General features: G+C 42.6%; 1 protein-coding gene across 5 annotated transcripts in view; it reads right to left on the bottom strand.

The window, feature by feature from the left end:
* Positions 1–20,533, bottom strand: part of ASH1L (ASH1 like histone lysine methyltransferase) — a 64,257-nt gene that overhangs the window by 35,207 nt on the left and 8,517 nt on the right. For 2 of the 5 annotated variants that reach the window (XM_056322512.1, XM_056322515.1), the window contains exons 3-4: positions 7,484–12,233; positions 938–1,039 (exon numbers count right to left, since the gene is read on the bottom strand). In XM_056322512.1, coding sequence (XP_056178487.1) covers positions 938–1,039; positions 7,484–12,233 — 4,852 coding nt within the window. Of the gene's footprint in view, positions 1–937; positions 1,040–7,483; positions 12,234–15,869; positions 16,061–20,533 lie in introns of all 5 variants that reach the window. The other 3 variants (XM_056322513.1, XM_056322516.1, XM_056322517.1) reach the window with 3 other exon arrangements.

Below are 20,533 nucleotides of genomic sequence, written 5' to 3'. Positions count from 1 at the left end.
ACATACAGGAAATGAGGATTTTCACATCTTCCCCCTAACAATTTTGCCAATGGATTCGACAGTTTTGTAGGTATGAAACCGTGACAGATAGCAACACGCATGCATTCACACACAGTGTGACTGCACAAGCCTGACCTTCTTAAAAAACAAAAGCTCAAAATGCAGCAAGAGGTGCATTCCCTTCCTCACGAAGACGGACTTCCTCAAGCAGCAACCTGCACAGTACATCACCCCATAGCTGAGAAAGCCAGCTCCCTCAGTATCCTGTTGGCGGCAAGCAACTTGATGATGCTTTTGTGCATCTGAGACTTGGTCCTCATTTGACAGAACTGATGAGAATGCCATCAGAGTTCCCAGGCTTTTCAGTACTTCCGTCTCTCTCCTACCATATGTTTTGACCTGCCTAGGTTCATTCACAACTGTATCATTAGCGCTGACTGGGATGAGCTGCTTGTCATCCTCCATCACCTTAGCAGGATTCACACATGCTGCGAAGAAAATGTAACAGCACACCCCGGTTTGATCCTAACAGTTATCTATCCAAGGGCAGAAAACCATCTGCCTTCAGAACACTGCAGAAGTCAAGCCCTTCCCCATGGAGGAATTATTTTATAAATCTAATTCATTGACTAACTGTAGCATCACAGTCTTGCTAGCATTAAAACACTGAACTTCATGAAGACTAATTTACCCTGCTGAGGAACCAAACCCCATTCTGCCTTAGCTATGCTGCTGCTTCTGTACGCGCCAGCTCAAGCTTCCCTATTCTACAATCCAATGTGCAGCGCTTGTAAAACTTATGTGAAAAAATTCAGTATCTCCACGAACATATTGCCGCTGTTAAAGTTCTTGTAGCAATGCTGTCTCAGCTGTCTGCAGTAGCACAGATTTTAGAATAGCAGTGGTCCCAAAACCGAGGCCACCAAATATTACTTGCCTGTAGAAGACGTGCTCTCAGATGTCGATCTCTTTCTGGAAGGGCTGCAGTTTGTGCTCTCTGACTGCCTCTGGGAAGGTTTGTCCTGTGTTGGCAAAGTGCCTGAAAAACAGATCAGGGAAGAGGAAAGCACAAAAAAAAAAAAAATTCAGTCTGGCAGCGCCAATACAACACGCTGTAGATACTAAATACTCAGACTAAGATTATTCTTCTTTTTAGGAACACTTGCTTGCTATGATGCACATAGGTCGAGAAGGACAGAAATGGACCATCAAGAAGTAGTTTCTTAAAGGGTAATGTCATAGGTAGGACAGTAAACAAGCCATGAGAAAAAGCCATTTAGTATCACCAGAGTGTTAGTTTTTATGTAAAAAAACCCAGAAAAAATCCCCATATTTCCTACTCTCATATGAACTCCCTAAGTTCATTCCTTCATTTTCACAGAACAGTCGACTTTGGAAAGGACCCCTGCAGATTACCAAGACCACAAACACTCTGCTCAAACCAGGGTCAACCTGGTTGCTCAGGGCCACCTCGTTCAGTTGGGTTTTCAGCATCTCCAGAGATGGAGACTCCGCAACCCAGAGTTCAGTCACCCTTACAGCAAGACACTTTTTTCTTATGTAGGAACAGATTTTTTCTGTACTTCAGTGTGTGCTCACTGCCTCCTGCCCTGTCCCTGGGCACCACTGAGGACAGTGTGGCTGCTTCCTCTTTACTTGCCCCCATCAGGCATATGCACACATCGGTAAGATCTCCCTCGTGCATCCTCTTCTCCAGGCTGAACAATCCCAGCTCCCCCAGCCTCTCTCCGTATGACAGATGCTCCAATCCCTTAGTCAGCTTTGTGGCCTTCCACTGGACTCACTACAGTGTGTCCATCTCTGTCTTTGTACTGCGGAGCCCAGAACTGTATGCAGCACTCCAGATGTGGTCTCACCAGGGCTGAGTAGAGGGGAATAATCATCACCCTTGACCTGCTGGCAACGCTCTTCATAATGCAGCTCAAGTTGCCATTGCTCATAGGAGTCTTTCCAGCCCATTCCGCCAGCCAGTGAAGGTCCCTCTGAACAGCGGCACAATCATCTGTGCATCTACCACTCCTCTCAGCTGTATCATCTGCAGACTTGCTGAGGGCACACTCTGTCCCATCATTCAGGTCATTAGAGAAGAGGTTAAATAGTATTGGACCCCGTATCGATCCCTGGCGTACACCGTGAGTCACTGGCCTCCAGTCACTGTGATCACGACCCTCTGTGCCTGGCAGATCAGCCGATTTTCAATCCACCTTGCTTTGTAAAAGCATTTCTCTTCCACTCCTCAAGCAGAACTGCTTCAGGTAAAGCACTACAGAAAGCTGAAAAGCTAGAAAAAAAATTCTTAAGAAAAAGTACTTCTTTAGATTTGTCTCTTGCTATGTTAACTTTTCCTTTTTAAGATCCTGTCACAAAAAAAAATAATTCTGCTTCGGTCAGTCATGGCAAATATGTAAAAACCGCCAGGTCTAAACAAATGCTGGAGATGATTATCTACACACAAACAAGTGTAACACATTACTGGATTTTAGGCACCTGCAAAACATGTTTCACTATATGTTCTGAATGCACGGGGCTTTATATTACTCGTTAAATCATTAGATATTGGCTTATCACTGCAAGGTATCATCAGGCAGCGGCAATCACAATTTTCATTAGTTAAGTTAAAAACAATTCTTGAAAGCTATAGAAATCTGATGACTACTGAAAGATTAAGGGAGAAAACTGGGAATGGCATCTTTGTTGGTAACAAGTAAAGACCTGTTTCTGTTTTCTTTCTTACATATATGCATTTACTTACTGTAAATTGTTGTACTTCCCTACAAGTTAAACTTTTAGAGGATCCCAAATACTCTTAAAAGCAAAGACAGTGGGATTTGTTAAAATTTCGTAGAAAATTCTGCATGTTGAAATTACGAAAATGTTGAGATATTAAAAATCCAGATACTAGTATAAAAAACCACGTAGGCAAGAATGCATGTGGCAAGTGCGGAATGAGAATATGCACATCATTAAAATCTCTAGAAGATAAAATCTAATGCATACTCTGAGATATCATTTGTGTTAAATAAGCTTAGTGCTGCACATTTTGTCCTCATCTTTCCTTAATAACAGACTCCAAAGAAATGAGTGGGCCACTGAAGTTATGCTCTAAATCAAGGCCACAAATTAGCAACTCTGCAAATGACCATTTGCTTCAATGCCTGAATAGAGACCCTAAAGTACAAGATGATGGGAGAATCTTATAATGCACCAAACGGACTCACCAGAAGTCTTTAGGAAAATCTCTTCTGAGACCCTGTCCTGCCTCAAAGGTTGGGTATTTTTTTTTATCATGGGTGTTACTGGCTCACAGTATGACACCTAAGATATGGCTGACTGATAGAGGAAATAATATCACTTTTCCAAATACTCTAACTTCTTGACAAGGTAGAGGAATAGTTTTCTTTTTCTTTAACTCTTCTCAACACAGGCACAATCGTGAGGCTGCTGGACATTGTCCCAAGTCGCAAATCATGTTTGTGGTGAAGATTTTCTGATTTTCCTGCATGGCATCCTGATGCAGATATGGTGCTGGTGGGCTCTTAAAGAGGGCTCCTGTGCTCTCTGTTTCTACAACACGCCGGTAAAAAAGAAGCAGCAGCAGGGCTGTGCGGGGAGACTGCACGTGGTTGCTTAGTACTAGAAAGAGCAGTCACCTGGGGTTTTATTCCAGAATGAATTTTCCTACTGAGAAACTACAAGATGCATTGATTTCATAAAGTGTAGATTAACACAAATACCCTGGAACCTCAAAGAGAAAAAAAAAAAAAAAAAAAGAAGGAATTATACAGCAAGAATAACTGTTCTAAGCAGAAACAGGCTATAACGGGGGGTAGGGGGGGAAAGAATGTGGGGGACCGCATGGCAAAGCTGTCGGTAACTGCCTTTGGGGCCAGATGATGTTCACGTCCTAGAGGTCTCCTTCCCGTCGCAGACGTAGTGCTCATTCCCTCGCGGACTCCAGCCCACCCCGGGTGGCAGCTACCGCTGCCGAGCTCCAGCCAGCGCTCCGGGGGGGCCCTGTGGCACCGGCACCCCCACCCCGAACCGCGCCGCTACGGGCAAGGGCGGCCGCCGGGCCTCGGCCGCAGCGGCTCCCGCGGCACAGGCAGCGGCCGGCAGAGGGCGCCGCTGCCCGACGGCGCGGCCCGGTGCTGCCGCCCCTGCAACGGGCCCTGCTCCGGGCCGTGCCCCGGCTCCATGCTCCCGGCCCGCGCTCCCGCCGGCCGGCCCCGCCCGTGGCTCAGCTCCCATCGCCGGGCCAGCGGCCGGCAGCGCCGAGCTTCACCCGCGTCGCCGCGGGGCACGGGGTCCCACCGAGACGGCTCCGCCCGCGTGGAACAGCGCCGCCTGCCCCGGCCCGGCCCTACCCTAGGCCTGCCCCCGGCCCTGCCCTGCCCTGCCCCGGCCCGGCCCTGCCCTAGGCCTGCCCCCGGCCCTGCCCTGCCCCAGGCCTGCCCCGGCCCGGCCCTGCCCTAGGCCTGCCCCGGCCCGGCCCTGCCCTGCCCTAGGCCTGCCCCCGGCCCTGCCCTGCCCTGCCCCAGGCCTGCCCCGGCCCGGCCCTGCCCTGCCCCAGGCCTGCCCCGGCCCGGCCCTGCCCTAGGCCTGCCCCCGGCCCTGCCCTGCCCTGCCCCAGGCCTGCCCCGGCCCGGCCCTGCCCCAGGCCTGCCCCGGCCCTTTCGCCTTCAGATGGAACGACGGCAGTAACGACCTCGGCCCCTGCACCGCTGTCCACCGAACGGCTGCCCGTGATTTTCTTTGCCTTTCCTTCCAGGAACTGTGAGCAGCACACCCAGACGGGTTTATAATAATCTATCCGTAACTTGAAATAACCCGTGGTGTGAAGCTGCACAAATTTACTGAAGACCACTGCGAACATCGGATGAACAGGTAACAGCATCCTACGAAAACCTTAAAGACGAAACATCAGGGCCCGGTGACCTTCGCTGGCACAACGCGTGTGCACACCACCTGCACGAAACGCCTACAGCATGTAAACTTCTGTCTCTATGAAATACCGGCTTTCGCTAGAGCCCTGTTTGCCAAAAGATGCACGTTTCTAATAACATCTTGGACACGGGCTATCTCTGAAAAGCACCACCTAGTACCATAGAAAGAATTGGTTGAGTTCATTCAACCAGGCAAGGTTCACAAGTCTATGGAAAGGAAGCGTATTTTCCATATGGGATACTTTGAAATAAACTATCATGAATATCCCCTACATATCGCTCAACACAATTTCAGAAGGTATTCTCCGATGCTGGTCTCTGACTGCTCGTTGTAACTGCTCTGATTCAGCGTTCTCTCCACCATGCACCTAAATTGCATGTGGTTTAATAAATAAACAATCTTTGATGCATCGCAGGTTTTTTCTCCATCTGTGCTATTTTCTGAAGTGCACAAAAACATCTGAAGTCTTTCATGGTAATAGTTTCAGAATCACAGTTCAGCACTACAGTTAAAAACAAAAAACCAAAACACAACATGCAACTTGACACCCATCTTAAAAAAAAAAAAGCCAGTCTTTTTACTTTGCTGGGGCCTTTTACTCAATGCAGTTTTAAGTTTTCAGATGCACCGCATGCACATGACGCAGGGCATTAGGAGCTCCTTGTGAATGCGATGAATACTGAGCTGAAAGCCAGCCTCACAATGAACACAGCTGGTTTCCATTGCAGGAAATGGACTCACTGAAAGCGATACACGGCATCTGAGGAACCAGTCAAACAGACTGTGAGAGGGAGAGCGATTCAGAACCTCCACCAGCAGGTTTCAGCTTAAAACATCTCTGCTTTTTCCCTTAATTAGGTTGTTCCTCATAAAAACCCAAGTCAGATCATTCACTGTAATGGAAATCCTCAGGAAATTCCCAGAACTGCACAAGCTACCACAACCAATTCTTCACTTCTCTGAGCCAAATTTAACCCTTTTGGTGACCTAGTGCGCTTTGAATTTTTCTTTCCATGGCTGCAGGAGAAGCAATCTCATGGCTTTATTGCTTTCTCCTGACTGCCCCCTGCCCCAAGCAGTTTTAGTAACATGAAATAGTATGAAGGAATATGAACTTGTAGAAAAAACCAGCTACATCCAACTGCCCTTAAAATAAAGAACCAAAATGCTACCCCCTCAAATGCCAAAATAAAAAAAAAAAAAAAAAAAAAAGAGAAAAACCCCTTCCATACATATGTGGCCAGAGCAGGGGGGTGGCGAGAGGCATCAGAGCAGGAGTATCACAAGAAAAGGAGGAAGATGGGAGTAAGGAATGTGAGGAGGTATTTATTCATTACTGGTAGCTGGTTTTTTGCTTGGCTCTTGCTCTGTGAAATACATCACAAGTGCTTTTTGACAAATGATATAAATTTCAAGGGAGAGTGTAGGTATGTGTTGGAGGGAGGGGAGAGAAGCTATCAGACTTCCTTCACACATCAGAAGCAAGCAAGTCAGAGCACAAGCCACACTTTTATCTTTCGCAGGTTATCTTTGTTATGTGGTCTCACCAATGTGTCCCTGGCAATTAAAACAGAAGTGGATAAAATGTGAAAACTATTCCCACAAACATCTGTAATAATAAACTACAGCATGAAGTGACACTTAAGGCAGAAGGGAAAGCAATGTATAATATAGCTTCGTCAAGTCTTGAATTTCACATTAAATTTTTTTTCTCCTTAATATTATGCAAATAATTGTGATCTTACACAGTTTCAGAGTGGAGGTCTTTTCCTTAAGCAGCAACCCTCTGACAGCATCACTGCAATGTTCTGCATATACAGACTGAGCTAGCTCTGTTTCAGTTTTGCTTGAGGCTATGTAAGATGAGTTTCCCAACTATGAATAAAGCAGTTATTACAAGGTTTGGTCTTAGGCATTCCCACCATCATTTAGCAACTGTTCTGAGGTACTGCTAGAGGCCACAACTCAAGGATCAAAAGCTATGCTGTAGCAAAGATTATCAAAATAACTAAAATGGAGATACAAAAAGAAAAGGAAACATTTTCTTAAATGGAAAGGTTATTCACAACAGTAGCACCAACAGCTAGTCTAAACCAAATCAACCAAACTTCAAGACAAACAGAAACAAGGCTCTTAAAGTATCAAAAAACACACAAAATTTTAACTCATTTCTCCAGAAAGTTAAAATTGCAAGGAAAAAGACCTTTTCATGAGAAAGCATCCTTAGCATAACTTTATATACTGCTATAACAAAGCAAGGAAAATCTGGTGGGAAGAGGTACTTACACAATCCCATAAGCAGCTCTGGAGGAGACACGATGTTAATCTGTACCAAATGCTGCATGGAACAGTGCTTTACCAGAATAGAGACGCTTGCGAAAGCAAGAGTAGTACTGAAATTCAACACTGAAAGAGTCCTACCAAGCCACAGCTACACCTGCCATCCCTTTCTAGCGCATGTTTGGTAGAACAAAATAGCAAGATTCAAGGGAAGTACGCGCAATGAGAGCTCCCTTACCTGACAGCGGCTGTAACGCCTTTTCAATAGAAGGCAACGGTTCCTTTCTGAGAGGTCGATTTAGCGAGGTGTCTTGTGCACTGAAGAGTCCAGGGCTGTCAGTTAATTTTTTACGTCCATTGGTGCTGGTAGAGTTTGTGACTCTGCAGCTGCCTATTGCACTTGTGAAAAGATTTGTGTGTTCATCGCTGCTGGCTGGCTCAGAGCTTGGAGTAAATCCCCCCAGGGACAGACCTGGGGAATTTTCTGAACAGTCTATCTGTAGCGGTGTCTGCAATCCCAGTGCTAAAGAACTAGACTCTGAAGGCTCTCTCCTGACCCACTGTTCATCTCTGCTTAGCAAACCCTTTGAAGGTGACAGGTGTGGACAAGACATGTGACATCTGTGTTTCTCTTTATGTTTGTACCTCTCACCAACAGCCTCCTTCCCAAATCTGTAGCGCTTCAAGGACTCCAGAACTGTTCTAGAAGAGCTATTAGCTGTTATAGTGTCCATGGAAACCTGTGGTTGTTCAGAAGAACGATGTTCTCTGTGTTTGTGGCGATGTCTATGCTTATGTTCAAGCATCCAGCCATAAGCCATTTCAGGTGGAACACTGGGGTACGTGCTCATTGACAAGAGCGGAGTCCTACTTGTCGTGAGGAAAGCCTCCTGGCGTAGCAGTTTATGTTTCTTCTTGTGATATTTGGTGGGATTGAGAAGCAAATGGCCTGTATGCATGTAGGAAGGTGGTGGCAGGGGGGTAGTAAAAGAAGGAGAAGGCGGAGGAGGATAAAGAGTAGGAGGGTACCTTCCATAATAACCTAAGCCTATGGGAGCAGCTGCAAGGGGAGAAGGAGAGTAAGGCATGCCATAAGAGGGATAGAACCCAGTACTGGAGAGAGGAAAGCTGAGACTATGCATAAAAGGCATTTCTGCCATAGCCTCCCGCATTTTTGGAGGCCTGCCTCTCTTTTTCTTTAAATCGGGTTTTCTAATGTAGTGCAAAGGATCTAAAGGAAAAGTAGGATGGGTATAGAAACTATTGAAATTTATCCTAAAAATGGTAGGCAGTAAATCTCGGGGTATAAAATGGTGACTTCTGTGGGTTATTCTAATTTCACTTAACCGACTTATTAATTCTTCTAATTCAGCAAGGAAATCTGGGTCCTGCCTACCTCGAAGCTGAGGATACTTCTTTTTCCTTTTTCGCTTCTGTCGCTTCATTTTGTCATAACTAAGGTAATCATGACTGCGGCGCTTACATTTGTGTTTATGCTTTTCTTTTAGATTACTTAAAACGGTGGAAGTTTCAGGTGGAATAAGGGAAACATGATCAAAGGAATGCCTTTTCTTCTTTTGCCCACAAAACTTCTCCGCTCGATCTGAAGTACTGTTGTTATCTGTTCCTATTCCACTGTCGCTGGGAATCGTCTCATCGCTGTGAGACTCGCTTACCGGGGAAGGAGTGGCTTCTTTCAGGGATGTCAGCTCACTCAAGTGAGAAGGAGAGTTTGGCAGCAATGTAGGTGGAGATAATCTCCTCCTTCCCTTAGCAGCTTTTTTCATTGCAAGTGTCTGAACAACACTTCCTTGTCTGGAGTGTATGTGTAAATACGGCACTGAGCTGGGCTCAATAAATCCTGCATCGCTGCTGACAGGGCTCTGTCCCCCGCTCACTGCAGAAGACTGGGAGCAGACTGGAGATGGAAGAATCTCTGAATTATTAGCTGTTGAAGGCAGCAAATGGGGAAGTACTTGTCCTAGTGATGTACCAGGAGCTTGTTGAGCAGACTTCTCAAGAACTGTCAAACTGGCAGAGCTGCTAGTTAAAATGCCGTTCAGCACAGCTTTAGGTTTCCTTCCTCTCCTTTTTCCTATATAAATTGTTCCTTTCTTGCTGACGTTTATTTGCTGGCCTAATTTTGAACCAAATGTGGCAGCAAGAGTTGACACTGTATTGTGGAGTTTAGATTGCACTTTCCCTTTGTTATTTGGTTCCACTGTACTAGACAGAATCTGATTCAAAAGCTTCTTTCGCTTCAGAGTTTTCATTTTATTTATTTTTCGAATAATTGTTTTCATTAACTGTCCATTATTTCTCTTGGCAACTTTTCTGTCTGAGTCTACTTCCAAATCAGTCATGCTACAAATATTAGGTTTTTGGACTTCTTCTGGCCCTCGGAGCTGGTCCTTTCTCTCAAAAAAATCCCCAGTTCGATGCTGATCGCTCTCAGACCCTATCTTGCTCGAGTTATCTGTTCCAACAAAAGGTGCCACAGAAAGAATAGGTGGCTTCATTTTAATTGATGACCTGATCTGTCTTTTAGGTCTCCCTCTCTTTTTAGGAAAAGGTTGTCCTGATAAGCTCTGTTTTAGGGAGGGAATTTCTACTTCAGGCTGCAAAATGGGAGGTTCTTGCTCTTCTTTTGACTGCACTGAAAAGACTTTTGATGCTGGGATCTTTAGAGTTCTTTTGGGGGGACCTTCGAGCTCTGGCATCTCCTTGGATTTAGGTCTTCCTCTTTTGGGTTTATACATGTCAGGTAAGAAATCATCTGACATACACAAACTGGAGGGTTGTTTGTGAGTACTGTAGAACTTTTGAGTTTGCTTTTCAGTCTCAGCTAACAGCGCAAGAGACTGTCCATTAGCTTCATTCAGTTTTGGCAACTGATGTTTGACAAATTCATGCTCCACAAATGAAGAAGATCCTATGTTTTTCAAGAATTTGGCCTGCTCCAAATTACTGCTTGATAGTGCACTGTATGAAATGTTTTTAAAAAGCTCTGACCTTTCTAGTTCTAGACCCTTGGGAGGTCGACATGTGCTTCTTGACACCACCTTAGTCCATCGTGGTTTCCTTCCTTTTCTTTTCTTTAAAGGTTTTGACTGCTGAGAAGTGCTCAGATTTTTCGCTCCTTGGCAGGATTTATCTGATGCAGCTATTGCACCAATCTTTAGGAACTGCTTGCTACTAAACAAGCTTGTAAAGCTAACCACTGAAGGGGTGACAGTAGCATGAATGCTTGTTTCAGCTGCCAAAATGGGCTTTTTCCCTGTAGAAGGACTAGTTCTTGAAGTTTCTACGTAAGTAGCTTTTGAATCATTTAAATCCTTATCAGCACCTTTAAAATCGGTGCTCAGCGTATGGTTCAATGTTCTGTTTATATTCAGAAGTGTACTGTCAGAAGAAAACTGAGTTTTGCCAATCTGATCTGAAATACCTTCCAAGAGATCTGCTGTGGAACTTAAATGCAGCGGGTTAGATGCTAACTGTGAAGACGTTGTTGAGAGGCTCCTGTTTAAGGTGGTAACAGACACAGTGGGTGATGGCGATGGGAGATTTCCCTCTCCTACTGCACTAAATGGGGACTTTGCTGTCGATACATCTGAAGCACCTCCTGTTCTGAAGTCTGGTGAAGTGCAATATACGGGAGGCTGTTTTTCATGCTTAGATGTTTCATAAATCCCTTTTTCACTGGTTGAGTAAGCATCCTGTGGAACGCAGATTCCTTCATTAAACATCTCTTTGCCTACATCAGCAATTTCTTTCCGAATCGAAAATTTGTCCAAGATACTTTCTTTATTCTGTCTCATAATATGCTTCTCAAATGTTTTGCTAGCAGTATTTTCCTTCAATAAATCTGTAGTCTCATGGCTTTCAAGGCTACTGAGGTTTGAATTGCAAGGAAGCTTAAAGGGCTCCGCGGCAGGCGCAACAGAGTCTGCTTTCAGAGTTCCAGAGTCCTTGTTAACCAAACCAACCGGACTGCCGATTCCTGCTGGCTTCTTTCCAGAGTCCTTGCTAACCAATCCCACTGGACTGCTAATCCCTGGCATCTTCCTCCCAGCATCCTTGTTAACTGGCCCCACTGGGCTGCCAATCCCTGGTGTCTTCCTTCCAGAGTCTTTGTTCGTCAGAACTGTCGTATTGCCAGTCCCTGGCATCTTTCTCCCAGAATCCTTGTTAACCAATCCTGTAGGACTATTTATTCCCAACAACTTCTTCCCAGCATCCTTGTTAATCAATCCTGCTGGAGTGCCAATCCCTACTGGCTTCTTGACAGACTCCTTATTAGTCAATCCAGCTGGAGTGCCGATACCTGGAAGTTTCCTCCCAACATCTTTGCTGATCAATCCAACCGCAGAGCTGGTCACTGGCTGTTTCTTTCCAGAGTCCTTGCTAACTAACCCAGTCGGAGTGCTGATCCCTGGTGGTCTCTTTCCAGAGTCCTTGTTAACCGATCCAATTAATGGGCCGATCCCTTGTGGCTTCTTCCCAGAGTCTTTGTTAACCAATATGGCTGCACTACCAATCCCTAATGGCTTCTTCCCTGAGTCCTTGTTAACCAATCCAACGGCGATACCAGATCCTGGCAATTTCTTTACCAAATCTTTATTAACTAACCCACTCGCAGTTATGGTTCCTGGTAGCTTCTTCCCAGAGTCTTTAACCAAACCAGACGCAGTTCCATTTCCAGGCTTCTTCTGCTTTGTTTTGGAAGACTTTGAAGGAGGACAAGTTGCAATAAGTTGAGCCAATTTTTCTGTTACCGTTGTTGCTCCGTTAATTTGTGTTCTATCCTTTAAGTCAGAATTATGGCTACTGGTAAGAGTCGGAGGAGATGACTTTATATAATCTGTCATTTCAGAGTGCAATGGGGAAACTTTCTTAGATAAAGGATTTGTTTCTACTTGTATACCTTCTTCCACATGTAATTCAACTGTTGCAACTTCTCCAGCTTTCTTGTACGACTTTGAAGGGTCCTAGAAGTTAATAAAAAAAATAAACTTTAGGAACAGAGCACAAAGACTCAAGAGTAACACTGTTATCTTTTTATGTTGAGGTGATGAATACCTGCTTTTGATAATATGGTGACTATATAAACACATGCTTCATGATCCTATTAATTTTAAAACAAATATATTTCAGCGGACACGTTAAGGCTTTCCTGATGTTAAATCAAACTTGCTCCCAGTCCTGAAATATAAACCATTTAATCTGTCCCCCAATTATAAACATTCTCTAAAAATACTGTTGGTGTTTATGAAAAAAAAAACCACCAAACCAAAAACCCCAAACAAAACACTAACAATTATGTATGGGGCTAACTATATATAGTGCGATAGCATGTGAAGATCTCACATGCTCACAAGCAGCTGAGCAACACACTGCAAGGGCAGGCATCGTGTAAACCTGTCCATGCACAGCTCCACCAGTGCTTCTCAGTCTTGTCCCACGATATCCTCCAGCCACTGTAGTAACAGGTTCTCCTCACAGCAGACTGCTGACAGTACTAAAATAAGTCAAATTCTTCTGTGGTTTGTATGGGACGGGACGGATGGACACACACCACGCATGGCCTAAATGAAACTTGTGAAGTCATGTTCAGTTCTGACCTAACCGGATTTGAGATGTATTCTGTAAAGTTTAAGAAAACCTGCAACACTCAATAAATCCTATTAGGAACATCTCAATAAATTAATCTTTTATTTTGGAAGGACATTTTTCCATACATACAGTGCCCAGCACATCTCTGAAACGCATGGGATACACTCACCCCAAGCAGGGGCTAAGAAAGGAAGACTGATTGCTTATGGGATAATTGCATATGCACACTATTTGAAAACCTACTGGGATCTACTTTCTCAAGCATAAAGGGCAAAGGGCATCAACGCCACACCTATTTATCCCTCTGCAGTAAAAATTAGTAAGACAATTGGATGGCACTGTACTTGATTACAGTCAGCATAAGATTTATCAAATTTTACAAAACGGTAACTATGGTTGGCCATAGCTATGCTGAAGAAAGATATAGCCTGGATTCCTTTGAAATCATTTGATAAACAGCAAACTTTGGTGCTGATCATGAACAAAGTACTTGTTCGGTAAGCTACACCAGCATGGCTTAAACAGAAGGCTGCAAGCTGGATTCAGTCTGGCAGTTTCCTGGAGATGGGAAGTAGCTGCTTGGCTAATGCGCTGCCTCAGCTGTCAGAGCCTCTGCAGCGCACAGCCAGGCACTCCAGACCTCGAGCGGCTGCCTTCCCGCAGGCATGGAGCAAGAGGTGTGTTCCCTGCTGCCCACATCCAGGCCTGGCACTTAGGTGGAAACTATCGAGTCAGCAGGACACACAACCTGACTCCAAATCTGGAATCTGACCAATTCTGCTGATGCTCTTGGACATACCTGGAGTAGACTCCGAGTGCTACAGATATTAACTAAATAGTATTAGTCTTTCTGATCAACCTGAATGAAAACCTCCATAGAGTTACATCCTCTTTTCTATGGTCTTAAGTTTTGAAATGAACTTTGGAACTAAATTTTAATCTTTGTTCAGTGGGCTTCAGACACATTTGAAAAATTCACCAACTGACTTGGGAATTCAACTCTTCGTTCCTGTATTTGCTGAGCCACCTGTGTATACACTCTCTTCCTTCTTCTTTCTCCTAATTCTCCTGTATAGTCTGCTACCTTACTAGACAGCTTCTGTTGTCTTCTCATATTTTACCATTTCTGAGTATCAAATGCTTCATGTTAGGCTCCACTTTTTCCTAACCACTCTTGCTTCCAAACAAAGAGCTTGGAAGCTTTATTAAGTATTTAAATAAATACATACATGCATACATAAGAAAACCCTTCGGAACACTAGCTTTGATCTAAATAAGATGCCAAGATTTTAAAAACATGACTTCAGCATCAAACAAGGATTCTTTGAAAGCTGAAGGCATTTGCCCTGGAAAATTTTTTTCTCGTCTAGGGTGAGTGAATTTTCCAAGCACACTGAAAATTATTTCAAAGAACATGAAAAACAAACCAAGAAGAGTCTATTTGAGATGACAGACAGGAAGTCAAAAAAGTTCGTAATTCTCTCAGCATTTTAACCCAAAAATTTTTATATGAGAAATCATTTTTTTCCCCATAAAGCCACTTAATAATCAGTATGATTAACAGAAGCATTTTTGGGGATGGTGGTGGTGTTAATATAGACATCTTGATCAAAATACCTAATCTTCAGAGAAAGCTGTGCTCATCTGACTGCTGCAGTAGCTGCAAAAGCATTATAAAAACCAGCCAACACAGAGCATAGAGTCAGAATTCCTTCTTGCAATTCCGTATTACTAAGAATTTCAAATTTTCTGTTAAATTGAATGGGAGGCATTGGTATCACTGAGAAGTATCATACAGAAAGAATAAGACTACTGCAAACAGATGATAAAAATTAAACCTAAGTAGTGCACAACCACAAACTTCAGGAATAACAAAGACATCTTCTGCATGAAGGCGACAATGGAAGAAAAGAATTTGAATACACTGCTCACAATCTGACGAAATCCTCTCAGCTTACACCAGCATCAGTACAAGCCTACCAGCAACAGCTGTAAGTGGTGGTACACTCCAACTGCAAGCATTTTTAATAAGGTTATGTAAAAACGAGTGAAAACAGATCACCCCACATGTCTCAGCCTAGCCTTGATCACTGCCTATTTCTTTACCAGGTCCACGCTAAAATCCTTGATGTACGAGAAGCTAAATTCCACCAGCTGTTATGATCGCTGCCCTACCAGCCCAAGTATGTTTCCAGAAAGTAAACAAGATTTCACAAGAGCAGTGATATGTCACTGATCAAAGTTCTTATCCTGGGGGAGGGTGGCCCCGAGCATTGGTTGGGGTCACATCGGTTGGGGCTGGATGTCTCTGAACCTGCTGCAGTTGTAGAACAAAACCCACCAGTCCTATCGGTTACTGGTTTTAAAGCTGTGGCGTAAAAGAGACTGTGGTCTGTGGAGAATAGTTTGGCACTTAGCCCAGCTTTTCTGTGGCAGCTGCAATCTTATGTAAATTATGCTGGAGCATCACATTTCAGGAACTTCCCCTCAACTTAGCCACCCTCATACTCACAAAACATACAGCTGGGAGGCGGGGAGCAGCCATGATACGTCCTACTGCACTGGAGACAAAAAAGGTGCCACGCTTTCCTGAAATAACTTCTATTGCACAAACAATCACTCCATCAGATGGGAAGGAGAGATGGTGAAGTCCAAAACAAGTTACAGAGTGCTTTCAGTGCGCACAGCACTTCCAAGCTTCAGCAGCTGCCGTGGCCACGTTCATGCACAGCTCTACAAATGCCTATCTAGCCTCTTGTTTTCGTTTTGCTCCTGGTGCTGGAAGCTGGCCTTAAATGCAGCGCATTCTCGTTTCAATCTTGCGGTTCCAGGGAGCACAGCGCCCTGCTTCACTGTTTGACTTGAAATGCACAGTTTTGTATCAGAGAAAGCGTCAGAGTTTAATGCAGATAGGTCTGTGAGGACTACTAACAAATCACTCGCAGAAAAAAATCAAAACCTGCCCCCCCCAAACCCTAACATCTTCTAGATGTTTCATCCATCCGACTCACCTCATACGTCTGCAAACAAGCACACACTTCAAGCTTCTTCGCTGATGCCTCTATGTTGCAATGCCAAGTTGACAATGACCATATAAGTCTAAAACAATTTTTCTTGGATTATACACGTTTTCAGTCAAGACTTCTAGACTCATCCTACATTACTCTGGCTTTCGGATGGTAGGTTTCCTCTAGGTGCAAAGCTGTTTAAAAAGGTCTAGATTACATTACAATAAAAACCATTTTGTGCTTTAAAAATGAAAACATTTATTCCTGTGCAATCTTTAACTGGCTGCCCTAAATATATGCCCTAAAAATAATAACTGGCTGCCCTAAAACTCTATCCAACAAAAGAACTGCCCAAAGCAGTTACATAAAACATGTAAGTTTTTATAAAATTGGTATTATTGTTAATTCTGCACTAAGCTGAATCTAAAATTTTAAATCTTCTATGCAGACATATGGTTTCTAGATCTGCATCACTAATTTGAGGAGTAAAAATTTCAGGTTATTTCAATATAAACTATTAACAGGTTATAATCAATCATTCCAGAATTATCACAGGCACTAACAGCAAAAAACTGCCTTTACATCTAAAAAAGGCATTCATTGCTACACTACAGCATGTTCTCAAGGTTTATTACTACCAGATTATTATTTACTGTTATCATTATTGGTACTTATTTGCAAAATGCTTAGGAGTAAATAATCTTTCACAAGAACAAGTCTATTGTAAAATTCATACTTCTAACACTACAACCAAATTAGGAAATGCAAGATAGTCTCAGCTTCCAAAAGCTGAAATAGAAGAAAACAGATTGTTAATGAAAATTTTGTTTGTTAATTCTCTTGAGAACTACCAGCAAGCAATGAGGGTTTTTTATATGTATATATAGAGAGAAAGACAGAGAGAGAAAGACAGAGAGAGAGATTTACCCATTATTATTTTAGCTATTGTACTTCTGGCCAAGGCCCAGGCTGTAATTCAAATGAGCATTCAGAAGGATCACAGAAATTGTTTGTGTAGTTGTGGCATCAATATATTCTATACAAGTTCCCCAAATAATAATGACTGAAAGTGTTTGCTGTTGATTTTTCACCACCAAGACTTTTTAGTCTTTTCTAAAAGGAAGTTTTAGCTAACCACCAGGGAAAAAAAGACTTTGTGCAATTAGTCTGAGACAAAAAACTTATGTCCCAGATCCTGCAGAAAATGTTGAGCTACTCCAAAAGAAAACAAACCACTTATTTAGCTTTGTTACTTTTTTGCTTGAAAATCTGCAGTTAGTGGCTGTGATTTCATCAGCAAACTTTCCTGTAGAGTTTCCCTACATAACCAAGGGCAATAGAAAGAACTACAGAATACCGCACTCAGCACTTTTACACAGAAATAAGGAGATGGAGCAAAAGACATGTTCCAACTTGCTTCACTGTTTTACCATGACTATTTTAGAATTACAACAGGCTGTTACTACCACTTTTTGCCTTCCTATTTTCTAAAACTTAACAAATGCAACTTTGCTGTATCACTGGCTACATTTACCTTGCAAGCATAGGTAAACCATTCACACGTTCTTGTGCTAAAACTAACAGAAACAAAATTTGTATTCAGGGCTTAGGTTTTCAGGCTTAGGAAAGGTACACTGGGCATATAGCAAAGTCTGTCTGTCACAGGACACTCCTCTGAAAGCAAGAAATCTAGTTTCTTATTCAGTGTCAAAAAGCCAACTGAATACTGCTTTGCCATTACAGTAACTTCTAATGTTGTTTCTCTTAACACCTGGGAAACTTGGCCATTTCCTGGTCTCTCTGTTCTATGATTTTCTCTTCAGAAGACTATTAACTGTTTTGCGTACACATTTCTGGAGGACAAATTGTTAATATACAAGTTACCCACCTCACCTACTCACTCACCTCTCAGAATTAAGATAAACCCTCTATTAACACAACTGAAGACATTCCCCAAGTTTTAAAGCGTCCTTTTGAGCACTAAGCTTGAGAAAGAGGCATAACTGCCACAGATGGGAGTGCGAAGTATCTCCCTACTATTTTAACTTTTACACTGATATTCCCAGGTGAAGATTTCCACTACTTCCCTTTATATCTTGGTGGTTAACTGCATATACTGCAAATACTAAATTTTTGTTCAAATTCTTTATTCCTCCTTTAAAGGTACAGAGAGCTGAGGTGCACAGCTCAAAGTATTGCCACACCTTATTCTGAATTGGTCATATGTTTGTTTTTTCCCCCCCTCTTCTCCACCAAAAGGAAAGATTAAGTGATCACTTTTATTTTCTGAAGCGTAATTTGCAGCGCTAAAACCTGCTTTATTTCATTGCAGTATGAAAAAAAAAAAAAAAGTCCTTCAGGTATTATATTCAAAGCATGCAATAGTTTTAAACCATGTTTATAATTTCTTTCTACAAAGACACTTCTAAATCACACTTGCTCACTATCAGTAGGATGCTGCAAAGCATCATTTCCAGCAACCCAAAGTGCCGGAATGGCAGGGAACATACAGAGTTAAACAACTTGAAAACCATTTCAGTACAATTCGAGTGAGAGAGCAGAGTATCTGAAGTGCATTACCCTTAGTCAGGGATTTGAAACTATTTTAAGTAATGCAAATCTAATGCAACAGATCTGCGCTTCTCTACACTAAACATTTAGGTTGTTCACCAGACAAGGAGCAGGAGTAACTCCACTTAAAATAGCTGGAATTAAAAAGTTATATGGTACCACATACAATATCAATATTATTTAATAATATCAGTCCTATTTGTTTCCCAACTTTGAATACCATTTGAAACATGATGGACTTCTTGAAGAAAAACTTAGTATGTAAACAAAGATATCAAGAATGAAGAATCCATGCTATCACCATCTGAGTTTAAATACAAATTATTCTCCCTGGTAAAAATTCCCAGAGCACGATCTCTTGATGCAATGGGAAAGTTTCCATCACTCAATGGCTCTTTGATAGTAAAACATTTTCAGTTGCAACTACCACCTCAATTCAGACATCAAGAGAGATCAATGACTGGATATTCCAGATTGGCCCAATACTCAACTCATTGCAATATATATACATATAAAAAAAAGGGCTTAAAAAAGAAACCACCACCAAAAAAAAACCCAAGCCACAAACCAAAACAAAACCAGAAAGTCATCAGTATAATCTGGACAAATTGTGATCTACTCTTCCAGTGTTTTTCAAGATGAAGTTAGAGAATAATTAGAAATAATAAGCTTGTTCTAAAATGGAATAATGTCAAATAAAGGCCATTGCCAAAGTTTTAAATTATATAAGGCATCACTTGAGAGTTTCTTGTTTGATAGGCTGACTAAAAACACCTTTCTGTTTATAATGGAGAAAAAAACCCAAAGCAGTTGCATGCTAGAGTCTGGGAAAAGTAATTTTAGTCATTACACGTAACATACAGAACACTTGTTCTTTCAGAGCATGAGTTATCATTTCTTTGAAGATCCTCTTCCTCAAGGAAAATTTAAGTTTGGGTGTGCTGGGGGAAAGAAAAAGGTTTGGGTATGTCAGACACCATCTCTGTACAAGATAACGGAATCTTCCTTTCCTTTGGGTAGGCTCTACCTTATGAGATAGGCCAGGACAGATTTATGGACAGACAGAACAGGACACAGGCTAGAGGAATGACAAGCCTTTGGCCTTGGGAACCTTTGAAACAGGAGCCCCATGAACAGACAACCCATGCGAAGGAAGGACTTTTAACTTCCAGGGACTCATATTCCCTTGCTGAACCGCCTGGTATTGCAAAGTTGAACAAGGCTACATAAGGAACATGCAAGGAAACGGGGTGAATAAATATGTGCTCACAAGGAAACACAGATAGCTGCAAGCAAAACGGGAGTGTAGGGAAAACCTCTGGCTTTAGATCAGCAGGCATGGACTAAAAGTGGACAGAGTATGGAGGGTATATTCTAACAGTTTACTAGTTAGCAAAACTTTTATGCGTATTGGAAAAAAAAGCATGCTGTAACAAAACACTTAAAAAATGTACCATCTATGCAACTACATTTATAATTCTTGCCATTTATCCTATTTTCCCTATCTGTTACTGCTGCTCTTACTTGTTACATCATGCAGATCATAAAAACAAGACATCCTCAAGGCAGGGCTATCTCCTTACATTTGGAAAATACCTGGCACATCTCTCAAGCCACTGCATTTATATGCAGTTTATCACTGGGCTGTTCTCTCACATACCTGGAAAAGTATTTTTTACTTTTCAGACACTGCTTGATACATTCATCGCAGAGTTATCAGTTAAGACACACAGTGAAAACAAGGGTTCTAACAGGTAAGGGAAAAAAAAAAAAGTAAAGCCAAATACTAGATATAAGCACAGCAAATACACAGCCCCATTTAAATAGAGACAAGACACCCCCACTTTCTTCTATGCAGGAGACTAAAAATAAAGGTGCCATTTTTCAGAAATTTACCTATGATGTTCACTTCAAGTTAACATGGGAATTATCTTTCATTACTGTTAAAAACCCCAACGTTGGCAAGCTGTGAAAGAGCAAAAGCATTTTTTCCTATCGATGGAAACTAAATCAAACCATTTCTAACTTCAGCATCTACAGTATCAGAGGTTACATGGAAAAACAGTTAGTAGAACAGGATCGTGCAGAGATGCCGG

Source organism: Falco biarmicus, chromosome 19, assembly GCF_023638135.1.
Source record: "Falco biarmicus isolate bFalBia1 chromosome 19, bFalBia1.pri, whole genome shotgun sequence".
Taxonomy (NCBI): Eukaryota; Metazoa; Chordata; class Aves; order Falconiformes; family Falconidae; genus Falco; species Falco biarmicus.
Note: the sequence above shows the minus strand (reverse complement) of the source record. Positions and strands in the feature narration are given on the sequence as shown.